The 24,248-nt window shown below is 36.2% G+C and overlaps 2 protein-coding genes across 5 annotated transcripts; both read left to right on the top strand.

The window, feature by feature from the left end:
- The first annotated feature begins 2,389 nt into the window (after window positions 1-2,389).
- Window positions 2,390-19,788, top strand: LOC110723257 (probable aspartyl aminopeptidase). 4 transcript variants are annotated; one of them, XM_021902599.1, is made up of 10 exons: window positions 2,390-2,817; window positions 2,900-2,987; window positions 8,537-8,672; window positions 10,852-11,124; window positions 11,858-12,005; window positions 12,858-13,097; window positions 13,554-13,686; window positions 14,032-14,213; window positions 17,829-17,941; window positions 19,388-19,787. In XM_021902599.1, exons 1-10 carry the CDS (start codon window positions 2,641-2,643, stop codon window positions 19,416-19,418), a joined length of 1,521 nt encoding a protein of 506 aa, XP_021758291.1. In that variant the 5' UTR covers window positions 2,390-2,640; the 3' UTR covers window positions 19,419-19,787. The 4 variants fall into 4 exon arrangements, with proteins under 4 accessions (XP_021758291.1, XP_021758290.1, XP_021758292.1 ...); XM_021902598.1 differs by having other exon boundaries at window positions 2,391-2,817; window positions 19,018-19,786; XM_021902600.1 differs by lacking the exon at window positions 19,388-19,787 and adding an exon at window positions 18,213-18,667 and having other exon boundaries at window positions 2,392-2,817.
- A 182-nt stretch (window positions 19,789-19,970) lies between these two features.
- Window positions 19,971-21,395, top strand: LOC110723259. Its single transcript, XM_021902602.1, has one exon. It carries the CDS (start codon window positions 20,054-20,056, stop codon window positions 21,065-21,067), a length of 1,014 nt encoding a protein of 337 aa, XP_021758294.1. The 5' UTR covers window positions 19,971-20,053; the 3' UTR covers window positions 21,068-21,395.
- The last annotated feature ends 2,853 nt before the right edge of the window (window positions 21,396-24,248 follow it).

The raw sequence follows: 24,248 nt of genomic DNA, 5'->3' as shown, positions 1-24,248 counted from the left end.
GAAAAAAAAAAATTATCTAATTTCTGATGTTGCATCAAAAATTCAGCCCAAACAAAAGTATTTCACCTGTCTACAAAGTGCCACGCGGAAACATGGTAACCGTTTAAATTTTTTTAGCTGTTACTATGCAGCATGAACATTTGCCAATATATTTTTCATAGTTTTAAAGTGTCAAATATCTTATAACGGTAATAAAAAAATAAAAAATAAAAATTCTTCATTGGTTTACAAAAAAAAAAAGAAAAAGTATTGTTTAAATAATTTAAAGTATTTATTTATTTTAATAATTTTGAAACCACTCATGCTCAACAAGACTAATTTAATAGTTAATAGAAATAATAATTAAAACATAAGGTCATTAATTAATTATATTATCTGATTAAGTAATGACTATTGTTATACTTCTAATTAATAGAATTTGTTAACATAAAATCATTAAAATTAAAACATAGATAATAATAATAATAATAATAATAATAATAATAATAATAATAATTGGTGGGGTATTGATAAAAGTAGGAGAGAATACATTGCATAATACAATTACTACTATACAAAATTTCTATGAACGTTCACCATATCATATGTTGTTCTCAAGTCTTGACCTACATTTTTCTAATTGTCACTTCTCAATCTATTTTCTAGAAAGCCCAAATTTTTTGGAAAATCTTTTTCTACACACATTGAAACAAAGCATTTCTTTTATCATGAACTTTGCAACATTTATATAACCACCCGAATTTTCTGCTTTTTTGAATTGCATATCATTTATTTTATGTTGGAATAAAAATTATTAATTTTGTAGATAAATATTGAAGATAAAAATTAAAAAGGGTAAAATTTTAATTAATCAACTATTTATAAAAAAAAAAATTAATCAAACAAATTATTTACTCCGTACAAATATTACATGTATATATAAATTAGGGTTTATATTGGAAAATTATATTTTTATACTCCCTTTATTTTCTTATGTTCTTTGAATTGAAATTAGGTGAGAAACCAATTAAATTTTTTTAAAAAAAAATTCCATTTTTGAATTAAAAAATAACCAGAAAAATAAGAAGAGAAAAGGGTTAGGCAAGTTTGCATGGTTGAAACAAAGGTTTACATTCGTACAAGTTGCAGAACGAGTTAAACGAGTAGAGTTGAAACAAATGTTTACATTCATACAAGTTCATTGAATTCATGTTGATAATGATACCCGATTACAACTTTTTAAACTACTTGTAAACTTTTCTCATAGTTTTTGGTGACTCACCGTTGTAGAAAAAACTAAGGGAGTGACTTGCAATGGTAACTCATAATAGTGGAAAGTGATGTGGAGGGAAAAAGTAGGAAAGAGAAAATGGTGAGCAACCCCACCAATGTAGATGCTTTAAAAGCAGTTCAAATTTATTGGAAAACCAAATCAAAGAGTGAACAATCACCTCCTATTTTCAAGGAAGTCATCCCATGATTCTCCATCTGCCTACTAGCTACTAGTTGAAGCCCTGTAAAAGAGAATAACTTCTTCCCATGAAGCTTCATCCTATCCTATCTCATTCCTACCTTGGGTATAACAACTCCACTGCATAAACTATACACTACTCCCTCCGTTCCCATTTTTTTTAACGTTTCCATTTTGGGTGTTCATATTTATTCTTTACGTTTAGGATTTTTCTATTTTAAGACATAAAATTTGGGCAACTTTACCCTTGCTTTATTTTTAGTGTACTTTTTCCTATTTTATAGTGGATGAAGTACTAATTTCAATGTTCATTATTACTTGCTCTCTCCTCTCTCCTCTTCAATATTTTCTTTTTCATTAGGATTTGTTTTTGGGTACCCTTCCAAAAGGTCTCATACTAATGGAGTGTACTTCTACTTATAAGGATGCCATCTCTTCCTTATTTTTTCCATGTGGGACTTGGGATGAACAACCCTAACACTAATGTCTACTATGCTACAAAGATTTCATCCAAGCTACTCATATTTATTTAAATGTGCTCACTTTTTTTTTTTTAGTGTCCTATTTAACTTTTTAAAGTTTACCTAATCCATTTTGATCAATGTTGTTGATTTATATTTAAAGAAAATATAGTCATGTAGCTATTAAGTAGAATAAAAAAAAGAATCGTCTTAACGTATAGTTACCGAATATCAACTTTTTACAATTTATATTTATTGATAATTAAAGATATTTTTGGTCAAATTTTACATTAACCTGCATGCCAAGTAAGAATGGGACATTTATTTTGAAACGAATGAAATATACTTTTATATTATCGAATTCCAAACATACAATGTAATTTTAATTATCTGCTTTACACTCGTATAATAAAATTGGTGAACTCATCATAGCTATCCGCAATTTTTACTCATTTTCATCCCGAATTCCCGATTGTTCGCGTCACCATATTTTGTCATTCTTCTCTTTTTTATTTACATCATCTAATTTCTGTCTATTATTTCATTCCATCCAACTTTGGTACTAGTATAATACATTAATACCCCGTAAGTCTCAACCAAGAGTTGTCTCTTTAGGCGATCGACTGAGTCGATCTAGAGTTGCTAGCTTGATTAGATACCTTTGGCTAGATGAAGTAGCATTGGATTATAGCTTATCAACTCTTCTCTAGAAGCTTAAAGAACGCAAAAATGGTGACTGTTGCTAGACTGCAACTTCTCCAACTACATTCACACCCTAAACTCCTCAAACCCTGTTTTCTCTTTCCTCCCACAAAATTCAAACTCCCCAATTTCTGTTTCTCTACCTCTTCGCAAAGCTTCTCTGCCTTTCGTTGTCGTTCCTCCAATGCCGATCAAATTCGTCAGGTTTTTTTCTTCAAAAAAAATTTATTTCTTGATTTACGTTTAAGTATTTATTAATTTATTAATAACTTCAATTTATATGTAGAATTCTTCCCATATTGAAAAAGATGGGTCAATTGTTAGGGATTTGCTGAATTATCTCAATGAATCATGGACCCAATTTCATGCTACTGGTATGTTATCAAGAACAATTTCAACTTATGCCATTTTGTTTTTACGCAATTTCTGCTACAAATGTGGAAAAATTTGAATTTTGCATCAATTTTGTTTGAGCTATTATTATTATTATTATTATTATTATTATTATCAAAAACCTAGAAAGTCAAACGATTTACAAGAAATTAGGGAGCCGAGATACAATATGGCCCCCACCCCTCTAGCTATAGCGAACCCAATCCTGTTGAAGATGTGAGCAGCCGCACGAGCACCCTGAGTCTTAGCGAACGCCTGAACCCGATTCAGCAATGCAACAACATCCTTCTCCAATTCCCCCAATGAAGAAAAGGAGAAAGGAAGAAAATCATAACCAATAGCCCTGCAACGCGCCCCATACTTGTCCCGCTTCTGCTGAGCCGCAGCCGACACGACACGACCAGGAACGAAGTCAGACAACCCAGATTGTGTCAATGGAGAAGACCCCATACTTCTATCCCAAGAGTAAAGCAACACATCTGCCGAAGAGCCCCGTCGTTCCCTCTAGACAACCCAACGCTGACCTCCTTTCTTGCAGAAATCCCAGAGCGGAAACAAATATTAACAAGGGTATTACGAACAACGTTGTGCCGATGTTTAATACCCACCATCCCAGCACAAGACACTGCATGATCCCCATAAATATCCCCATCAAACACCCTTGAGCAAGCAGAACAAGGTGCCGATACGGCGAACAAGGGAACACCCAACCGGTAGCAAAGGACACAACGGTAAGTCTTACCATTCATAGTCTGACCCAGACCGGATATCGGGACCGCTCGCAACCAGGCAGAAGTGTGATCCCCCTGCTGGGATTTCCATAAGGCAACCTGATGCGGAGATAAGGAGAAAGTGGATTGTGAAATATATATCTGCCAATTTCTTCATGAGTTTGGGGCAGCGATCTCACTAGGGTTACTCAAAACATCAGTCTCTACAGTCCTATTAAAGACTAAGAGCGCCGTCGAAGGCCGGACTTGGACCAACAATACCAGAATTGCGAAGAAGCGAAGCCTGAAGACCAGAAGACTGCAAGCGCGACGCAAGAAAAGCATAGTGGCGAACATCACCCACTGAATAGACACCCAATCCTCCATAAGAAAAAGGTAAGGTGGCAAGTCGCCATTGCCAATCACCAAAACCTGGCCCCGAAGCAGTTACAATGCGCTCCAAAGAACCTTGAAGGGCCACATCAAAAGAAATCTGGGCCGCTTCAAAAAGACGAGGAGGACAAGTGCGCATAGAAAAGTAGAGTTTTGAAACTCCAGTACACGCACGAAGTAGTAACAACTCACACTGGGTCCTCAAGCTTAGCAACAGCATCCATGAGCACAATGGTTTTCGACACTCTCTGCGAAACAAGCTCACCACAGAAAGAGGCATCCGCACTGACAGGACTACCAAGCAACTTAACCCCATGAGCAGGACGAGCAATATCTGGAGGAAAGACACCGCCAGCCGGCTACGAGGGTCCTCCGAGGGCCAGAAAACTTCCGTTTTCTCAACGTTAACATGGAGGCCGAGACGAGGTCCCTTCACCAGAATCAACTCCATAACCTTCCCTACCACCAAGGTGTCACCAATAATAGTGCCATCATCCAAATACCAAGCCTGCAAACATAAGTCGAACGAATCCCTAATTCGACAAACCAACGGATGAGCACCAAAGCATAAAGCAAAGGGCCAAGTGGATCACCCTGCTGCACACCTTGACATGATCTTAAGGTATGCTCCCTATAATAGAGCCTGGCTGGAGTAGAGTAACAGAATTCAACCCAACGCGAAAGAGATGGACAACGGAGACGAACCTCACGCAGTAAAGCCGCCGTACGATCAACCAAATTAAAGGCATTCCGGAAATCCATTAGCAATATAGAGAGGCCAACATCACCACCTCGAGCCTCAACCAAACGATTAACAACATGAAGAATAGCCTTGCCACCCGCCGGCACCCCAACACCAAACTGAAGACCTCCTAAATAGTTCCCCAAACAAGGACCAACTAAAGCAGCCCCAACCTTTGAAACCAAACGCCGCCAAACAGTACCCACAACAATAGGACGAATACCACCACCGGGCTTAACAAGTGGCGTGAGAGGAGCACTAGCAATATACTCCCCCAACTCAGCAGGAATAGCAACCGCAACACCACTCAAGCAATCAAGAAGGTGCTGAGCACGCAAGCCGTCTCTTCCGCATGACGTACCACGCGGAAAACCCCTAATCTGATCTAAAACAACAGCAGGTGCAGCAATAAGGGGCTGATCAACAGGGATATCCGGTAAGATAGGAGCCGGAAAGGAAGGGTGCTTAGCTTGCAAATCAGCAAGAGTAGCATCATTGTAAGGGGCCACACCAGAAGACGAAAGTACCCGAACCGCAGCAGTGTAATGTCCGTCACTAATCTTTCTCTTACAGTGCGTAATATTACGCTCAGACAAATCATGCTCATCATCAGCATCCAACAGAGGTGGAGACACATCAGCCAACGTGTCCCGCACAAGATGACAGGACCACCAGGCTCACACCAAGAACGAATAGCAGCGGAGATACTCTCTTCCTGCCGCTGCCGCCTGACACCCGAAGAACACTCACGACAACTTCTCGGAGAAAAGGTTTTTAGAACACAGAGAGGCAACACAAGCAGTTGAACTCAACAAGAGACGTCATCTGGCTTGCAAATCATCTTATCAAGCGCTCCTTTGAGAACCCGAGAAAAACTCAAGTGCAACTTAGGAGGAATATATTTCACCGTACGAAACCGCTTAGATAGCAAACTATCTAGGAGAGCAACTTCGAACGCAAAAAGAGGCTCATGAGGCACACTAGGAACAAGATCAGATACCTCCGAAGATGGACCCTGCGGTTTAGGAAAACCATAAAGAACAAACTGAACAACACCATCCCCACAATCAGGTGGGGCCACAATATCATCCAAACCAGGACCATGTCGACACTTCGTACGAAGAGTATGTGTGTTGAAACACTCCCCACAAAGCCAAATGCCCATACGACGAAAGGTTGACTCCGTCTCTAAGAAAATAGTCAAATCAGAGGTAAGAGAGTTTCGGGTCATATCCCGTGCATCCACACAACAATGACGGTCACGGAGATGAGTGATTAAAGAGGTTTTTGTGAGCCCTTTACCCCGGCCATCATGACACCCATTTAGACCCACAAATGAGCAATGAAATTGAACAATAGGAGGCATAACACCCAATTCACAGTGCCACACAAACAACACTTGAATCGTCCCAAAACTCCACCAACACCGCAATAAAAACAGCACCAATTCCACACCAAAACTGCTCTAAAAACAGCACCAAACACACACCCAAACAGCACCAAAACCAGCACCAAACACACTCCAAAACAACACCCAAAAAAAGCACCAAATACACACCTAAACTGCACTAAAACCAGCACCAAATACACACCAAAACGGCACCAAAAACTGCCCACAAACTGCCCACGAACTGCCGGAATAAACCTCACCCGCAAACAGACCAGAAAACGCCAGAAATAACCCAGAAACGCACCAAATCCACACCAAAACTGCAGCCTAAAACCCGCCTGAAAACCCACCAAAAACACGCCTGAACCACGCTTGAAAACGGAACAAAACGACCTGAGAAAACCCCTGAAATACGCACCAAAACAGAACCTGAATGCCGCCAGAATTCTGCCTGAATACTGCCTAAAATACGCCTGAACAACCAGCAACCGGAGACGCCACCGATAACACTACGCTTGGCTGAAGCTCGCCTGAAAATTGCGAGAAACCTACCAGAAAATGATCGTGAAAAAGCCGAGAAACAGTTATTATTATTATTATTTTTTATATATGTTTATTTTAGAGAGATTAATTGCGGCTGCAAACCATGTCTTTAAACTTTAGACTTCTTTTGGCTAACATTAGACTTTTAATTGTGTGTATTTTAATCCTGCTGAACCAATTGGTCAGAAAATAATCAACGTGTACTTTGTTGTAGAAGTGGTTATTCATTGTGATGTTTATGGTTCGATGAGATTTTCACCGGATTACTAGAACTTGGTATAGTTTTTTAGTGAATTACTTCAAGAAATGTACTCAACTACGATTAATAATTTGAGGTTTCTTTAGGTTGACAATAATTCAAGGGATTGCTTTTGAAAGAAATGGCTTGAGGATTTAAATAATGATCTAAGGCCTTGCTTAGTTCACTTTAAAAAAAAAGACATTTAGTAAATAACTTCAGTTTAGTAAAAATTAGTAACTTAGTGGATAGGGCTTAACTTGATGTTCCTACAAATTTAGGGACATACTGTATTTCGATTGTTTTTAGCCAATTCAACTAACGTAAACTAATTGGACAATAAAATGGAAGAATAGAGTCAATCTACTAAAAAGTGGAAGAAATAGTGATTACCACACAAATTTGTATTACTCTCTCCGTAGCCGAAAGTTTGACTTTCTTATTGTGGACTCCTGTTGTTAAAAATGCATGGAAAAAGTGCTCCCTCTGTAACCAAAAGTTTGACTTGCTTACTGTAGAATCTTGTTGTTAAGAATGCATCAAAAAAAAAAAATAATAATAATGCTATAATTATGTTTTATTTTTTATTACTTGTGCAATAAATGTTGCACATTTGATTTTGTATTGTGTAGAGTTTTAAATATCATAAATTGGGACGGTTGAGTCCAAATGGAAAAAATAGAAGGTGGCTTTGAAAATTGCATTGGGTTATTTGCATGGGATTCGCTCTTTCAAGCAACTAAGTCACTTAGTTCATTAAAATGACTGTATGTTTGTCATGAAGTTCGTGGTTTTTTTTTTTTTATTTTTTTTATTTTTTTATTTAACTAACAATGATTTTTGTAGTAAAATGAATATATCTAATGTCAAATCATATAACGGTCGGCTGAGAGATGAGGCATTGACTAACTGTTCTATGTGGTTATTTTTTAATGATAGGATGAGTAATTCTTAATACATTTATCTTAATTAGTCATTGAATAATATGTTCTCTTACCTGTTATTTATTTAATAATAACACTTAACCTTAACAGCACATGCATGTACTCCTAGCCTTTTACTAAGTGAGTGTAAGAAGGTGGTGAAAGTAGCAGAGATAAAATAAAGAGGTTGTTTGGTGTATGAAAAAGGTGATAAAGTACAAGAGTGAGTAGACATGTGGTATCGTTGTGGAGATAAGGTGTTAAGATGGTAAAATGTGTGTGCCAAAATTTGAATAAAGTAGTAGTGGGTACATAAGAAAAAAAAAACAATAAATAGTCATAGGGGGTATGAAATTTACGGATTTAGGACTATCGGTGTAGTTGAATCCTACATAACATTTTATTTTTATTGGTACAGACTCTTAGATCTTCATCTTCTTTGATTTGGTAACAACATATTCTCCTTTTGTTGACATGAAGCCTCTATGCACATTTACCTGCAATCGATTAGCTCTTATGAAGGCCTTTTTTTCAAGAAGAGAAACATTTTAAATCCGTCCTTTCTTGCTGATCACAGTAACATCATTGCAGCTGAAGCTAAAAGGCAACTGCTTGCTGCTGGCTTCCACCTACTGAATGAGAATGAAGAATGGGAACTCAAGCCTGGTGGTCGATACTTTTTCACAAGAAATATGTCTTCTTTGATTGCTTTTTCCATTGGTGAAAAGTAAGATATTAGCTTGTTTAAGTGCAATTCTCATATACTTTAGTTATTTACTAAGTAATAGTTGTTTAAATATTTAAAAAATTGGGTTAATTTGATAATTGTTACTTCTTTGATTGATGGTAGCTTGCTCCCCTACTTTGTGGTTTCTCCTCGCTTGATGACACTCCACTCTTCAATACCTTGCTGTACTCTATTTGAATTAGTATTTGACCATAATTACCTAATTTGTATCACGTTTAGGGCCTTAAGGCTTGAAATGTAATATGGGTATGTGATATATCTTACAGGGAATGTGTTCGGTATTAATATATTTTATTAATGGTCAAAACTTTGTGAATCTCTCTTGACATTTTTTTTTTGCTATATGTAATATTGCCTTAAAAGCAGAAAAAAATTCAATGAAATAGCTTTCATAACGAAATAAACTTTATGTATACTTGCTGGCTGCTGCAGTTTGGTGTTCTATGTATAACTGCTGTATTTAGTACAAGCTCCATAGTGTTCTTTCGTTTTCCTTTAGTGAAGGGTCATATTTACAGTTGCTCCACAGGACTCCGACTCTGAGCTATGTATCCAAAACAACAAGAATAAGAACAACAAGAACAATCAAAGGCTTAATCCCAAATTAATCCCAAAGATGGGGCAGCTACGTGAGGCAAGATTTTATCTCCAATACTCGCCAATCATGATCCTGTCATTCCATTTTCTTCTGTCCAATGTTATATGCTCCTGCTAACCCAACTTCTTGTCCCTAACTCCTTCCATAAAAGTCATCTTTGGGGTTTACCTATCTTCTTAATCACATCCCTCTACTTTCCTTACTGGTGTGTCTTTCGATCACTGACATGGCCAAACTAACATTAAAATTATTCACCTATAACAAAGAAGCTTTGCAAGTTAATTAGCCTTACATTTTAACTAATCTTTTGAGATTAAATTAATTTATTGACTTCTGGAATATTTGATGCTCTAAACATAAAAGTTTTACGGTGTATTGGTGTAAAAAGTTACTCCCAACATCCCATTAGTTGCCACAAACTCATTATGGTCATCCAAATTTATTCATTTTCTTATTTGCTAAACCGGAGCCCATCCATTTATTTCATATCTACCCTTATAAACAATAAAAAAGGTCCAAATATGGAACCTTTTGTACTCCTTTCAAGTGCATAAAAATTGCACCCAACTCATTTGTGGCAAAAATTTTGGGACAGAGGGACTATTAGATTTAATTATAGAATACCATTTATCCATTGTAAGGCCCTGTTTTTTTGAGCTTAGAGCAGAGCAGATTTCAGCAGGCAGCGCAGAGCAAAGCAGAGCAGATTTCATTGTTGTTGTTGTTGTTTATCGCATTATTTTATTATTATTATTATCGTATTATTTTATTATTATTATTATTGTTATTATTATTATTATTTGATTTTTTTTTAGATTTTTTTACTCTTTTTATAACATTAGAAAATGTGTTAAATAATATAAAATATTAATTATTATCATTAAATATTAGTTATTATTATCAATTAATATTATATATTAATTATTATTATTATTATAAAATATTTATTATTATTATTATTAAATATTAATTATTATTATTATTAAATATTAATTATTATTATCTATAAATATTAGTTATTATTATTAAATATTAATAATAATTATTATTTTTTATTAAATATTAAATATTAATTATTATTATTATTAATTATTATTTTTAAAAGAGTAGAGCAGAACAAAACAACTCAAAAGAACAGGGCCTAAGAATGGTTTGTCATTCTGAGATCATTTCTAAATATTAGTTCTCTGAAGGATTTAGCTCTTGAAATATAGGGCTAGACCGCTAGACCAAATGGTAAATGTGGCTAACAAAAACAATCGTCCCCAACATTGGTGGTCTGCCGTGTGATACTATTAAACTTAAATATTTTTTACTGAGTATCTAATGGTCTTCTCTATTGACTGTTTGGTTACTAGATTTTCTACACTATCACATCACCTTGTGTCTATAAGGAATAGACTTTAGACATTTTCCGCCTTCTCTTTACCATCTGATAGCATAAATGGTGACAAACAATCTTGACTGTTCTTTGCAGTATCTTCTCAGTATGCTTAACAGGTAGTGAAGACAAGATATGCTGAGCAAATTGTGAACTAAAAGCTATCATCTGTTTTGCAGTTACATTACTGGCAATGGATTTCACATTATTGCAGCCCACACCGACAGTCCATGTTTAAAACTAAAACCAATATCAGCATCGTCAAAACCTGGATATCTAATGCTGAATGTTCAAACATATGGTGGTGGCTTGTGGCACACTTGGTTTGACCGAGACTTAAGCGTTGCTGGAAGAGTTATAGTTAGGAGTGATGATGGTTCTTTCATTCAGAGACTTGTGAAAATAAATAGACCACTATTGCGAATACCTACTCTAGCCATTCATCTCAACCGGTATGTGTTGCAAGACTTGCAACTCTGTCAAAGCTGACTTGTGTCCCCAACATTTTTTGTCTTTACATGCCTTAGAAATTTTTATCAGCTGATTGCCAAAAAAGGAATAAAGGAAAAAAGGAAAAAGTGCTGTTAGCTGCTGGATGGATGTCTATTTTATTAGGTTATTACCATTCTACTAAAGGTGGGCAGTCACTTAATTAATGAAGATTTTTACCTTTTTGGGTTAGAATATTATAATTATAAGGTCATTTGATGTCTGAAAATGTAGAGGGGATGCGAATAATCCTGTTGTAAATCGATAATCTAAATTTGTGTTATCCAATTGAAGATGACAACTAAGGCAGTGTTCTCCTCACCTTATTCTCATTTATTTAAAGTCTAATAACTTTCGATAGGATAATATAAGGGCTAATAAGCTCAGATAAGAAAATGCAGGGGCTAATAAATTTAGATAAGATAAGGGTTAATGAATTCCACTGAAGTCTAAAAGGACATTATAATGAAGTCCAATAAGGTCAAATAAGATTCTATAAGATAAAATAATATAAGATTGGATAAGAAAAGGGATAATAAATTTTGATAAGTTTCGATAAAGTATGTCTAGGTATAAGATAAGTGAAATTCAGGTGAAGAAAACACTATCTAACTTTTACTTTGCCCCTCCCCATTGGGAAGAGCCTTATATTGATCCATGATACTTTTTTTTCTTCTTTTGCCTCTTATCTTATAGAACAGTGAATCAGGATGGTTTCAAACCTAATTTAGAAACTCACCTTGTCCCATTGCTGTCAACAAGATGTGAAGAAGAGCTTCCAGAGTCTAAAGAACAGGGACCAACAAAATCTTCTAAGGCTTGGCATCATCCACAGCTTCTGGAGGTAAATTACTAATTTGATCACTTGCTGTATTGTTGTGGACTTCACCATGTACTTGTTCATATACTTCCATAGGCATGGCCTTTTTTCATGGATAAAATTGTTAAGATAATAATAATATCATTGCAGATAACTGTATTTAGTGTTCCCTATAATTGATTATCTCCTAAAGCAATTGTCATATATGTAGTTTAGTGCAAGTAGTTCACTCATTTAGTAACCCAGTATATTACTTATACTGCTATACGTAAAAACTTGTTGTGAAGCTGAGACTGGACATTTAAAATTTTGCTAATATTAGCTAATTTCCCCCCTCATTTTCTGTATTTCCTACAAAGGATTATTTCTTGGATATGCTTATGGATTTTGTTATCTGGGTGTTTCATTTTATGTCAAAAAAATAATCTCTAGACACTTGGATGTGTCAGCACCAATTTTTTATGGTCATATGGTATGCAGTACAATACAATTCGTGGTACGAGAATAAAATCAGAATTCTGCCCGTAGTGAATTGAATATAACAAAAAGACCTTCAACAATGTGGGTCATAGGCTTGTTGAACTGGGTCTTATGGCTCAGCAAATTGGATCAGTTTTTGAAAAGCAATTATTTGGTTTACCGAATGGGGGTCTGTATCACGTTCCCAGTAACATGAGCTGGGCCACTTTGATTCTTGGACAAGTGGACATGTGAAATTATATAAAAACAGACCTTACTCTAAAAAATATGATAATATATCATCTCTTATCCCACCATTATTGATCCTTGCAAATTTGAGCAATTTGCCTATACATGTATTAGACACATTCCCACTCCTGTTTTTCAATGCATTTTTTCTATAATATTATTTGGCAGGTTCTGTCTGAAGAGTTGGATTGTTGTGTTGATGACATTGTGAGTCTCGAGCTTAATGTTTGTGATACTCAAGCTAGCTGTCTGGGGGGCATAAACAATGAGTTTATATTTTCTGGAAGATTAGATAATCTTGCCTCAAGTTTTTGCGCACTAAGAGCTCTTCTTGATTCTTGTTCATCTCCTGGAGATTTATCTAATGAAGATGCTGTACGGATGATTGCTTTATTTGATAATGAAGAGGTAGGATTTTCTTGTTTGCTGTTGTTTTTTCTTGCTGTTGGAAGGGGATTATGTCCTATAATATGTTGATAGATATATATTTTGAATAGGCTGACTTGGGTACTTATTCTTATGTTCCTCTAATGATCTAGCTTGTACTGTCATGACTCTTTAATTTGAATTCCATTATTAATTTGTCTATCTAGTAGAGTCATAGGTTTGTCTGCAATTGGGACTGCTGTATTTAAAAAGTTTACTGATGGACATTTTGCTATTTTCATATTTCTCCAAAGTGATACTCTTGCATATAATATGCTGACTCTGACATTCCATGTCCTTTTATTATGTGCATTTGAATCCTTTTTTATCTTTTATGTGGAAATCCAAGTAGGCATTCTCTCTCTGTTACTCACTTTTCCTGACCACTTTTAATAATCTAGTATTTTTAAATATATTTGGTAATTACTTGTGTTGCAGGTGGGTTCTGACTCAATCCAGGGTGCTGGTGCACCCACAATGTTTCAAGCTATGAGACGCATAGTTAGCTGCTTAGCTCATGAAAATGTTGGTGAAGGGACTGTAGAAAGAGCGATTCGGCAATCATTTTTAGGTATGTCTGCCAAAGATCATAAATGCTTAGCTGGATATCTAGTATTCTTAATGCCACAGGCCCACAACCCCTACTCTGATGAATTTATTCTGCTGATGCTTTCAATCTATTTCAGTGACCTCCCCCTAGTTTTGAGCACTGATTTTTTGAATTCTTAAATGGTACTCCCTCTGTTCCAGAATAGTTCAAACAATTCTGGGACAGAGGGAGTACATAACTGAGTCGCGATTATGTGAAAAAGAATTCACATAAATTGTAAGATCACTTGCAAAGTTGCAATAGTGACTACAAGTATATTGTTCTGAACATTACATCTTATTTCTGTATGGGAACAATGTTTAATAGTCTCAGCTGACATGGCTCATGGAGTTCACCCAAATTTTATGGACAAACATGAAGAAGACCATCGGCCACAAATGCAAAAGGGGCTTGTTATAAAACATAATGCTAACCAGCGCTATGCTACTAGTGGAGTTACTGCTTTTCTTTTCAAAGAAGTTGCAAAAATTCATAACTTACCAACTCAGGTACTTTCATTGATGTTCAGCCTCTATTGCGAGCTTCTATTGGGCTGTTCCTTTTCTTATGCATGATTGATTACTGTGTTTTCTCTCAGTGACGAGTCAGCAATAAAAAATGAACTATTTTTGCTGTCATCAAGGATTAAATGTAATCTTAGAGGGCAGTGGAATAGATACAGTCTATCACTTTCTTATTTCTGCATGCTGGAGTGATTCTACCCTTTAATTATATGTTGAAGTAGGGGGACAACCAAGGCCATAGTAATAAACAAACAATAGAGCTACTAAGTTAATAATGTTTTCAAATAGTGGGACCAAACTCCAAAGGCTTGTGACCTTTTAATTGTCATCGAGGCCATTCGTTTTGGACTGAGCAATTTTCTTAAATTAAATCCTATGTGACATCTAACCCCAGTAGCCTCAGCTTATTTGTCTTCATGATGCCCATTATTTCAAAACAGAAGCTGCCTTCAATCCCTCAGTTATGCATTAGTTTATTTGTCTGCTAGGATGGTGTCCAGTCATTATTATGTTTGACAAAAATACTCCCTCTATGTTTCTTCTTGATGTTCTTGTTTGAAATCTTGCAACTATCTGCATTTGAGGGAACCTTCTAAATTGTTCCTTTTATACTTCCTCCTTTTTTTTTATTTATTTATTTATTTTTATTATTGCACCATATAGGTTGGGCACAATAATTTTGGTAGTGGGAAAAAGGATGAGAGAGAAAGGTAAAAATATAAATTGCCCATGTAATGTAAACACAAACTAAAGAATAAGTGTGAAAAAGTAAGGATATATTGGGTATTTGCAGTGTAATAGTGATATTTTTTGTCCTAAAATAGAAATGATGCAATATTTGTGATACTTCTTTAAAAGGCAAGTGGTGCAATTAAAAGAATGGAGGAAGTATAAGAAAATATATAGTTATGTGGAGTCTTGTTTAATTCTTTTTAATAAATGCTATAGGAATATCAAATTTTAATAATTTTTGCTATATAATCAGACATTTTGATACTCAAAGATGTGCATTGACAAACATACACAGTCAAAGAATGGAGGGACTAAAACTTACCTCAATTCCTTTGTATGTCTCCAATAGAATAATCAGAAACAAGCCATTAATGACTGTGTGATTAAATCTCATGAGGGCCCTGTCAAAAAAAAAAAAAAAAAAAATAAAATAAAATATCATGAGGGCTCTTTGGGGGTGGGGATTCCCTTATTCTTCTCCCCACCCCCAAGGGGCTTTGCCAACTAACATTGGCCGGGTCGACATTTGTGGGGTCCCAGCTTTGCAAGACCTTCTCCCCCACCCCCTATCCTCTTCTCCCTCCAAATCTGGCCGCCTGCCTGCCTTTGCTCACAAAAAAGCTAATAAGGTTACTTTATCCCATTATAAATCATGTGGGAAAACAACACCATTAAAAAAAATCAGCCATTTGCTCCAACTAGAATCGCCACATGAAGGCCATTATCGTATTTCTCCAAAGTCACTTCTTCTCCTTCCCTGAACCAAACCCGCAAAGAAAATCTGTAAGCCCTCCTGGATTCTCAAAGATCTGACACAAGACAATTCATAACTCATGTAATGCAAAGAGTTGTTTCCAAAGTTAGCAAACCATATCACATTAGACGAAGACATGTGAGCAAGACTCATTATTAGCCCTGATAAAAAAGCAAATGTCAGGTGATATGGCCATTCCTGACTGCCGTTTCGGAGCATAGCAATCGATAGAGCCTTTTCAAACCTAAAGTGCACACTTTAGCTCATCTTAAGGGGGACTTTGGCTTCCTAATGAAATTCAATAACTGAAATCAGCACAAAGCTTAAAAAGGGGGTTTTACTTAGAAAACACCCCTAACAATCACCCGTCCTCATTTCTGAATTAACTACGTCCTTTTATTGAATATCAAATGGCTATGCACAGACTCCTCTATCACTCGGTTGTGGAATGGCCACCTCAAGTGTAAGTCCCACGCTTTGCCAATATTGAAACTCAATACTGGAAAAATATGGAGGAAAGATAACAAAATAAAAGCGAGAATCACAACCATAGAGAGGCTGCTTGCATATCCAAGCATCTCCCTAACCGGATTTACTTTGAACCTCACCAATTTTATAATAACTAGAATAGAAGCGTAAAAAATTAATTACCAGGGTAATCTTGAGTTACCCGAACATCTTGAGTATTCCACTCATTTTGATACAGACCGTACCTGCTTTTATGACATTGTACCATAAAGTTTGGGAAATCTCTTACCTTCTATTTTTTTTTTTTTTTTTTAATTTACTCATTTTGACCTTTTGCACCATTTACATAATCCACTTTAATCAATGATGCTGATTTAAGAAAGACATGGTCATGTAGGATCTTGTTAGAATCGTTGCAATCTTGTTATAATTTTTACTTGTTTATATTGAATAAATGGTCAATGTTCCATGTTGGGAAACGTGCAAGTCAAAATGGATAGATAAAAAAAACCAGTGGTAATACTCATTAGTTTGCTACCAATCTTAGTAAGGCCTTTACTATTAGGGGGCAAAATGATTAGAAACCTTTCACTTCAACAGTTCCAAGCAGCCTGGGATATTAGGTGTTTTAAATTCTAAGCTCCTTGTGCCCTTGCCTCTTTATGCTGATTGCATAATATTTGCTAAAATATGCTTCTGAAATCATCTATTAGAGCACCCAACAACCACCCAAAGAAAGACTTTTACCTTTACTAGTCTTTTAAACATCTGATGTTCATAACATTCCTACATGGGATGTATGGTCTCATTGCAGCATTTATAACTTTAAAAGTAGCCAAATCCAGAGTATGACATAACTATATTGGAGTCTAATTTTGGGGGTTAACTGCGTCTTGCTGTATTGCCTATGAGCTGTTTCCTGATTGTATACTACACTGCATAAACTCAGCCATTGACTTACACACTAATAAAGAGAGTTAGGTGGCAGCCTTTTGTTAATTCAAATAGAATTTACTGCTACACCATTATAGGTTCATAACATGGACTTTCAAACCCCCTGCATCTCAATGACCACAGTCCTCACTAAGCAAATATCAATCCCCAAAAGCATCTAATTTAAATGCCTGGACATAGATGCTTCTACCATCCCCTACATGCCATAGGTTTAAGTATTGGCTGATACACCCGATTAGTGAGAGTTGTAAAGGATCACTATGTATTGACCAATCTGGCGATGCTTCACTAGTGTGGAAGATACAAAGGCAATTTTTCAGATAAAAGAAAAACACTAATCATTTATGTGATAAAGTGAAATAATACTTTGAGGGTTTGCAAATATTACCACGATCATGACATAGATTTTGCCTAAATCTTTCTTACAAGCCACCCAGGCTTCCAGTGATGAAGTTATCGTCACAAGAATTTGTGAAGAAGGTTCATCTAGTTGGCACCTTTTAAGCTAGTATGGATTGAATTCCCAGAATCTATGCTGCTCTTGGAAACAGAGTCATAAAGTTTCCTTTGACTTCTAATGCATTATCCTCTGTGAACACTTTTAAGCTAGTTATTTGGATTTGCTGTACAAACTTTTTTTTGTTAAGTCTATATGTGTGTAATAATGACATGATCTAATTGTCTGTTTGTAGGAATTTGTGGTCAGAAATGACATGGGGTGTGGATCCACTATTGGTCCCATACTTGCTGCAGGTGTTGGGATACGAACTGTTGATTGTGGCATCCCTCAGCTTTCCATGCACAGGTATCAAACTGGTCTGTTCTGCTTTGGATTATAACAAGAGGGCTGATGTAGCATTGACTATGACATTGAGATGCTAAACTTGATAATCTAGATGTGAAACAAGCTCTATTTCAATAACTAGTATCTGGTAGAGTAAAGCTTACATTGTAAACATAGGAAATAATTAGGCAAATACTCTGGGTACCACATGGTTTAACCAATAGGAAGATTTTCCCAAGGCTAAGTCATTTCTGAAAGATTGGCTTATCAATGAAAGTATTTCCTTATACAGAAGAAAATGACTATTGAATGAGGTGATTTCTGTCCTATGAAGCAAGTTATAAATGTTGGTTCCCCTGTTTCCTTGATTGTGAAGAAAGACCAAGAATCTACAAGGATGTTAAATTTTGGTCATCAGTTGATCGCTGAAATACGTTGGTAAAAGTAAAGAAACTAGTCTATGTTAAGTGGATACTTTGATGCAGAAAGGAAAGGTTGTATGACATACAAGCCTAATATTAGATGTGAAAAAAGAATAATGTTGATTGTGTTCTGTTCAAGTTTAATTGAAGATAGTTTACTTTAGGTCATATTCGGGTGATTATTCAATTGGTTCGATTAGGGCTATAATCTGGCTTGTATTTGGATTTGTTGTCAATTACTTAAATATGAAAAACTAGTCATTAATAATTGTATTACTTTTGGTGTGGTTTGGTTGGGTTAGTTTTGGCATGGGTCAAATCTAAACTATTTTGTTCTGTGTACACTTAAGCCTAATTTTGTCAGGTGTAGTAGTATATATTAATATTTGCAGATTAATGCCATTGTACGCCCTTCGTTCCACAAAGTTCTTCCCACTTTTGCATTTTGTCAAAGAAACACTATTATTTTACGCAAACTTGATCCACTTTGTGGGGGCTTTTTATTATTATCTGCCACATTATTTTATTCATTTTCCTTGATATGTGGATCTACAATACGCCAGAACTTTGTAGAACTAAGGGAGTATGATATATGTTTCCTTAAAAATTTTACTGCTAGAACTTTTGATTTTGGAATATGCTGCTGTCCCTGAATGCTTGTTTTCTTGCATGTAGTGTGAGGGAGATATGTGGAAAGGAAGATGTAGACACTGCTTATAAGCTTTTCAAAGCATTTTACAAAACATTTTCCAGTGTTGACAGAAAATTATCTGTTGATGAGTAAGTCTAATATCAGACTTGATTCAAGCATCTATAGCCTTGACTAATGTGTCTGGAGGACCCTTTCCTGATATGGCTGGCTGATAAACGACCAGTCCTTTCATTTATTATAGAAAGAGACTTCTTTTAGGTTCTTCCATTGAGGCAGCGGTAGCCCTGAGGGAGACTGTATAGAGAATCATCCTATTAGTTCCTCTTTATCACATGTTATTATAAACGAACGACTACTTTTCAATGTCAAATGAATGAGTTGCCAATTGGCCAGATTCCTGTACGACAACATCTCATGCAGCTAAGAAATCAAGTGCATATACCTTGTGAAGGGGTGTAACAGACTTCTGGAATCAAATCATCTGTCACTTTCCGAGGATTGTATCGAAGCTTGAAGGTCACTCAAAGTAGTTAGGTTGCAGTCATAGATTATCCTTGAAAAGCTTTTGCTGGAGTGCAGGATTGACGGCACAACTCTTGATCTCATATCTTAACAAATCGCATTCTAAAATGGCAGTATTGAATTTGGAAGTTAAACAGTCATTTTTTGTTCGATAATTTCTATTGTTTAACTTTATGAACCATTTTGTAACATTTACAATCACTGTACTACATTTCACGTAAAGTTTCTGTAGCTTTCATATTTCTGGAGAAAGGAAGAAATAATAAGTGAAAATTTTATATTTCAGAGTGCATATTGCGGTTATCATAAGTATAAATAATACAATACTACCAAATTATGAAGTGTTACATCATTGTCTTAATTATTAGCATTTATGATCTCTCTGCCAAATCCAATTTACACTTTTTTGTATATGATCAACCAACCAAAACAGGTGAACGGTCGTCGTCTTCCTAGCACCAAACATCTGAGAAGTCTTAACCTTCAAACTAACTCTCTCTTTTGTCTTTTTAAGAGAGATTGAGTTTGTGCTTTTGGATGCTCAAATCTATCCACCATCAAATATTCAAAATCTCAATGATGGACAATCTGGCCCCTGCAACACCAGATGCAGATAGCAACTCCACAGTGGATGCTTCTCGGCCTTTCCACTCGGTCAAAGAGGCGGTTGCCATTTTTGGGAAACGGATTCTTCTTAGAGAAGTTCAGTCACCTTCGCAAGCACCCTCAACCCCGCCCATCGAGCAGGTTACTTTATCACCTTCCTTGGAGTTTACACCAAGTTCAGAAAAATCTCATGGTGTTGCTCTCGAAATTGGTACACCTGATTCATATGAGTTTACACAGAGTCCCTATAAGCCTCAGAGCAATGCTACCAGTGAAGCTATAGACTCGCCGGTGTGTGAACCTACACCAAGTCCCGAAATTCCAAACAATGAGAACAAACTTTATCCTTGTTCAAGTTTTCCCTGGGATAAGAGCATATCACCATCTCCAAGTACTTCAAGTAAAGAAATTGAACCGGCACTAAGTTCTGAGAAACCGACAAATGACAAGCAAGGGAAAATAGTGCATGGGAATGATTTAGTGATGATGTTGATGATATTGAAGAGATTAGAAAGTGAGTTGCAAGAAACAAAGACAGAAGTGAAGCTGCTAAAAGAAAGAGAATCCGAGACAGAGGTGGCATTGGCTTCTTTGAATGCGGAGCTTCACGAAAATATGTCTAAGATAGCCAAAGCTGAGGCTGCTGAAGCTGGAAAAGCAGCAGCGAAATCTTTATCAGTCGTTGAAGAAGGAAATCGAGAGATAGGAATGAAAGATGAGGAAACGAGAAAATTTGAAGTGATGGTGAAAAATGTGGATTCCCCTACATTAGCTCAAATACTAAGTATTACTGACTATGATTGCTATTTTGGGGATGGTATGAAAGCGAAGAAAAAGATGAAGAAGAAGCCTATTATTCCGTTGGTGACCGATATGTTTCCATGGAGGAAGAAATCAACACCAACCAAAGCTCGCCTTACTACTCCTTTGTATTCTTGGCAGTGACTTCTCTACTTCATCCTTTGTTCAAATTTTAACAGATACTTGTGTTCATCTTGTAAGTTCAAGTGAATTATTCCCCATCATATTAAAGATAGGAGGCAATTTATTAAAAATAAAAGCTTTTGTAAATCTATTTTGATTGTTATCCAATGCAATAATAATTCTTGTATTATTGCCTTGTAACTTAAATTATGTACTCGTATAGTACTTTGTGTAATTATACAGAATGCACAAATTTTGAGTTTGGCATTTGAGGCATGCTTGGTGATTTAAGACGGTGGGAAACTCGCCTTGGTTACATCTTCAAGCCCTACCATCCACATATATTTGACAGTATCAAACTAATTAAAAAAATAATATTAATTCGTATCAGTTCATGATTTTATTGCTTTATTGTTATGATAACCATATTGGAAGCAACATAGCATGATGATACTAGTAATCAGCATAATAATCCTTATATGATACTAGCAATGATTAAATAAAAAAAAAAAAAAATAGAATAAAGAATTTTTTTTTTTTTGACAAAAGCAAATGATATTAATAAAATCAGAGTTTACAACATACGAAATAAAAACTAAACCTTACTATATGGCTTTTGACATTTAATCCTTTCCAACTTTCGACACTAAAAACCAAAATACATAACTGGAGTTGGCCAGAAAAGTTGCGAATCAGGACCTCTTTCTAGGCCAAAGAGCGGATACCTACTTCAAAATATACAGAGTCCATAGAGTATCGCAACTGTTTGATCATGGCTAGTTTAACTTTACCTAGTGGGATCAACTTATCACCACATAAGGCTTTCAAACCGATCACATGGACATGTGACCTATCATTCATAAGTTATTCTTGTTTGCAAGAAAGCTTTAACAACGTCGAGGCTCGTGAAACCCCAAAACAAAGTTTGGGCGCCTGCTTCGGATAGAAAAAATCAAGAGTAATGATCACAATGATCACTCCAATGAAAGGAGCAGAATGACAACCATAGTCATTCCACCATAATACACACCACACCCTAGCCATGGCCAACTTCTCGTTCGTCCCCCAAACAACGGCAACCCAAGTTACCTCTCTCGACACAACAACGACACTAAATCCCTTGACAAAGTATCCAAACTCCCTCCTCACACAACCATCCAATAAATTATAGCCAAAACAACCAGAAAAACAGGACAACCAAGAAAGGCTAAAATAAACCATACATAATTTTAAGAAATAAGGTAAACTCTGAATAACAAGAAGAAAAAACATACTTAGGTAAGATGACCAAATCAGAGAGCCCCTCTCGGACACAAAATCCGAAACAATAATAGCAAAGAACCTCAAAACCCTAACCCTAACTTCACCGTTTCCGTCACGAACCACTCCTGACGGCGACGTTAGGCCTAGCCCTCCAGCGCAAGGACCCACGAAACCCCTACCCTAACTTTACCATTTCCGTCACGGTCAAATTTACCAATGACCTTTATGACGGCGGCGTTAAGCTTATTCCTTAGGCCACTTGTTTCGCCGGCGAAGTACTTTGACCGAGAACCACCCTCTCAAAGGTGGGTAATAAAAAGGGGCTACTATAAAACGTGTTGGCCGTGGAAAGGGTCACCACCACCCCTTCAAAACTGAAAACAGAGGACTTAAAAGATGAAAAAGGGGGGGGGCAGCTGGGAAGAGAAGACGAAGAAGAAGAGGAGGCGAAGCCTCGCCGGCATCTACACCGACTTGATGGATGGGAGGCAGAGGAAAGCGGGGGAAGGCGAGGAAAGCTGAGAGGGGAAAGAAAGGTGGAGAAACGCCGTGTTAGAGGGAGCTAAAGGAGGAGGAACCTCGCCGGAGAAACGGCTGCGGCGTCGGATCTCTGGCGAGCCCTAGGTTTCCGGCAGAACAAAGAGTTTGGGTGAGGAGAGAGAACAGAGAGTTTGGGTGAGGAGAGAGAACAGAGTACGAACTCTACTTGTAAGTTAGAGTTTAGCGTTACTTGAACTGCATAATAGAAAATCTCCTTTTAACAATTGAATAATAAATAAATCATAGAGAATTAAATACTCACTTTGAATACACAATTTTGAATATTACATCTATACAATATACTAAAGGGCGTTTTGAAGCAAATCCACATGCCACGTGGCACTCTCTCCGGTTTTTTTGTTGGTTATTATTCTATGTCATTACACATTAATATTTAAAAAACATGATTTATATAAGAATCGAACTTTTAATCTCATGGTTAATTATTCGGAACTTAACCATTGAATTATGTCTTAATATATATCTTTAATTGCACAAAAATATAGGTTTTTTGTCAGAAATTACCTAATAAAATCTAAATATTATGAGAAACTACCTAATAAAAAAAATGTTGTAAGAAATTACCTAATAAAAGTTTAAATGTTGTAAGATACTACCTTTGGCCGAATTTCTACCGTTGACTTAATTTCACGGCGTTGACCCACCTCAAAACACCCTTGAAAGCACTATGGGGGTCGGTTTTCAAGGTTGTAAGGTTAGTTTCAGGATGGTTGGAGGATATTCCGAGTTGGTGAGGGAACTTTCGTGATTTGGGATGTTGGTTAGGGTTAGAGGTGGTGGTTTTGGGGTTGGAGGATGGATTCGGCATGGTAGAGGCAATTTCAAGCATGTTCTTGGTTTTGGGGATGAAAGTGGTGGTTTCGGGGGTGTTTTGAGGTGGGTCAACGGTGGAAATCCGATAGAAGTAGTATTTTATAACATATATATTACCTTTAAATGGGTAGTTTCTTACAATATTTTACCTTTTATTAGGTAGTTTCTTATAACATTTTTTTTAATAGGTAGTTTCTCCAAAATTTGGCTTTTATTAGTAGTTTCTAACAAAATGTCCATAAAATATTAATATATGACAACATACTATACTAAAATTAATAAAAGTTTGATTGAGTCATGAATATCATGCACAATTGTTATATATACGAGATTTAAATCATGAATATCATTCACAAATCAATATACTATACTAAAATAGGGTGCACTAGCTCCAAAGCTGACACATGTCCCTTTTTTTTTTTTGGTGGAATGTATATTTGCCAATAATTCTATTATTAAGGGTACTCCAAGATAATATCCTTGACTTGCTTAATAATGTTTCTCAAGCAATATTATTCACGGATATTCAGCATATATATATGTAGTCCATATCATTTGACTTTAG

The sequence above is a fragment of the Chenopodium quinoa genome, unplaced genomic scaffold (genome assembly GCF_001683475.1).
Source record: "Chenopodium quinoa cultivar QQ74 unplaced genomic scaffold, ASM168347v1, whole genome shotgun sequence".
Classification (NCBI taxonomy): domain Eukaryota; kingdom Viridiplantae; phylum Streptophyta; class Magnoliopsida; order Caryophyllales; family Amaranthaceae; genus Chenopodium; species Chenopodium quinoa.
The sequence above is the reverse complement of the archived record's forward strand: the minus strand, read 5'-3'. Positions and strand labels throughout refer to the sequence as shown.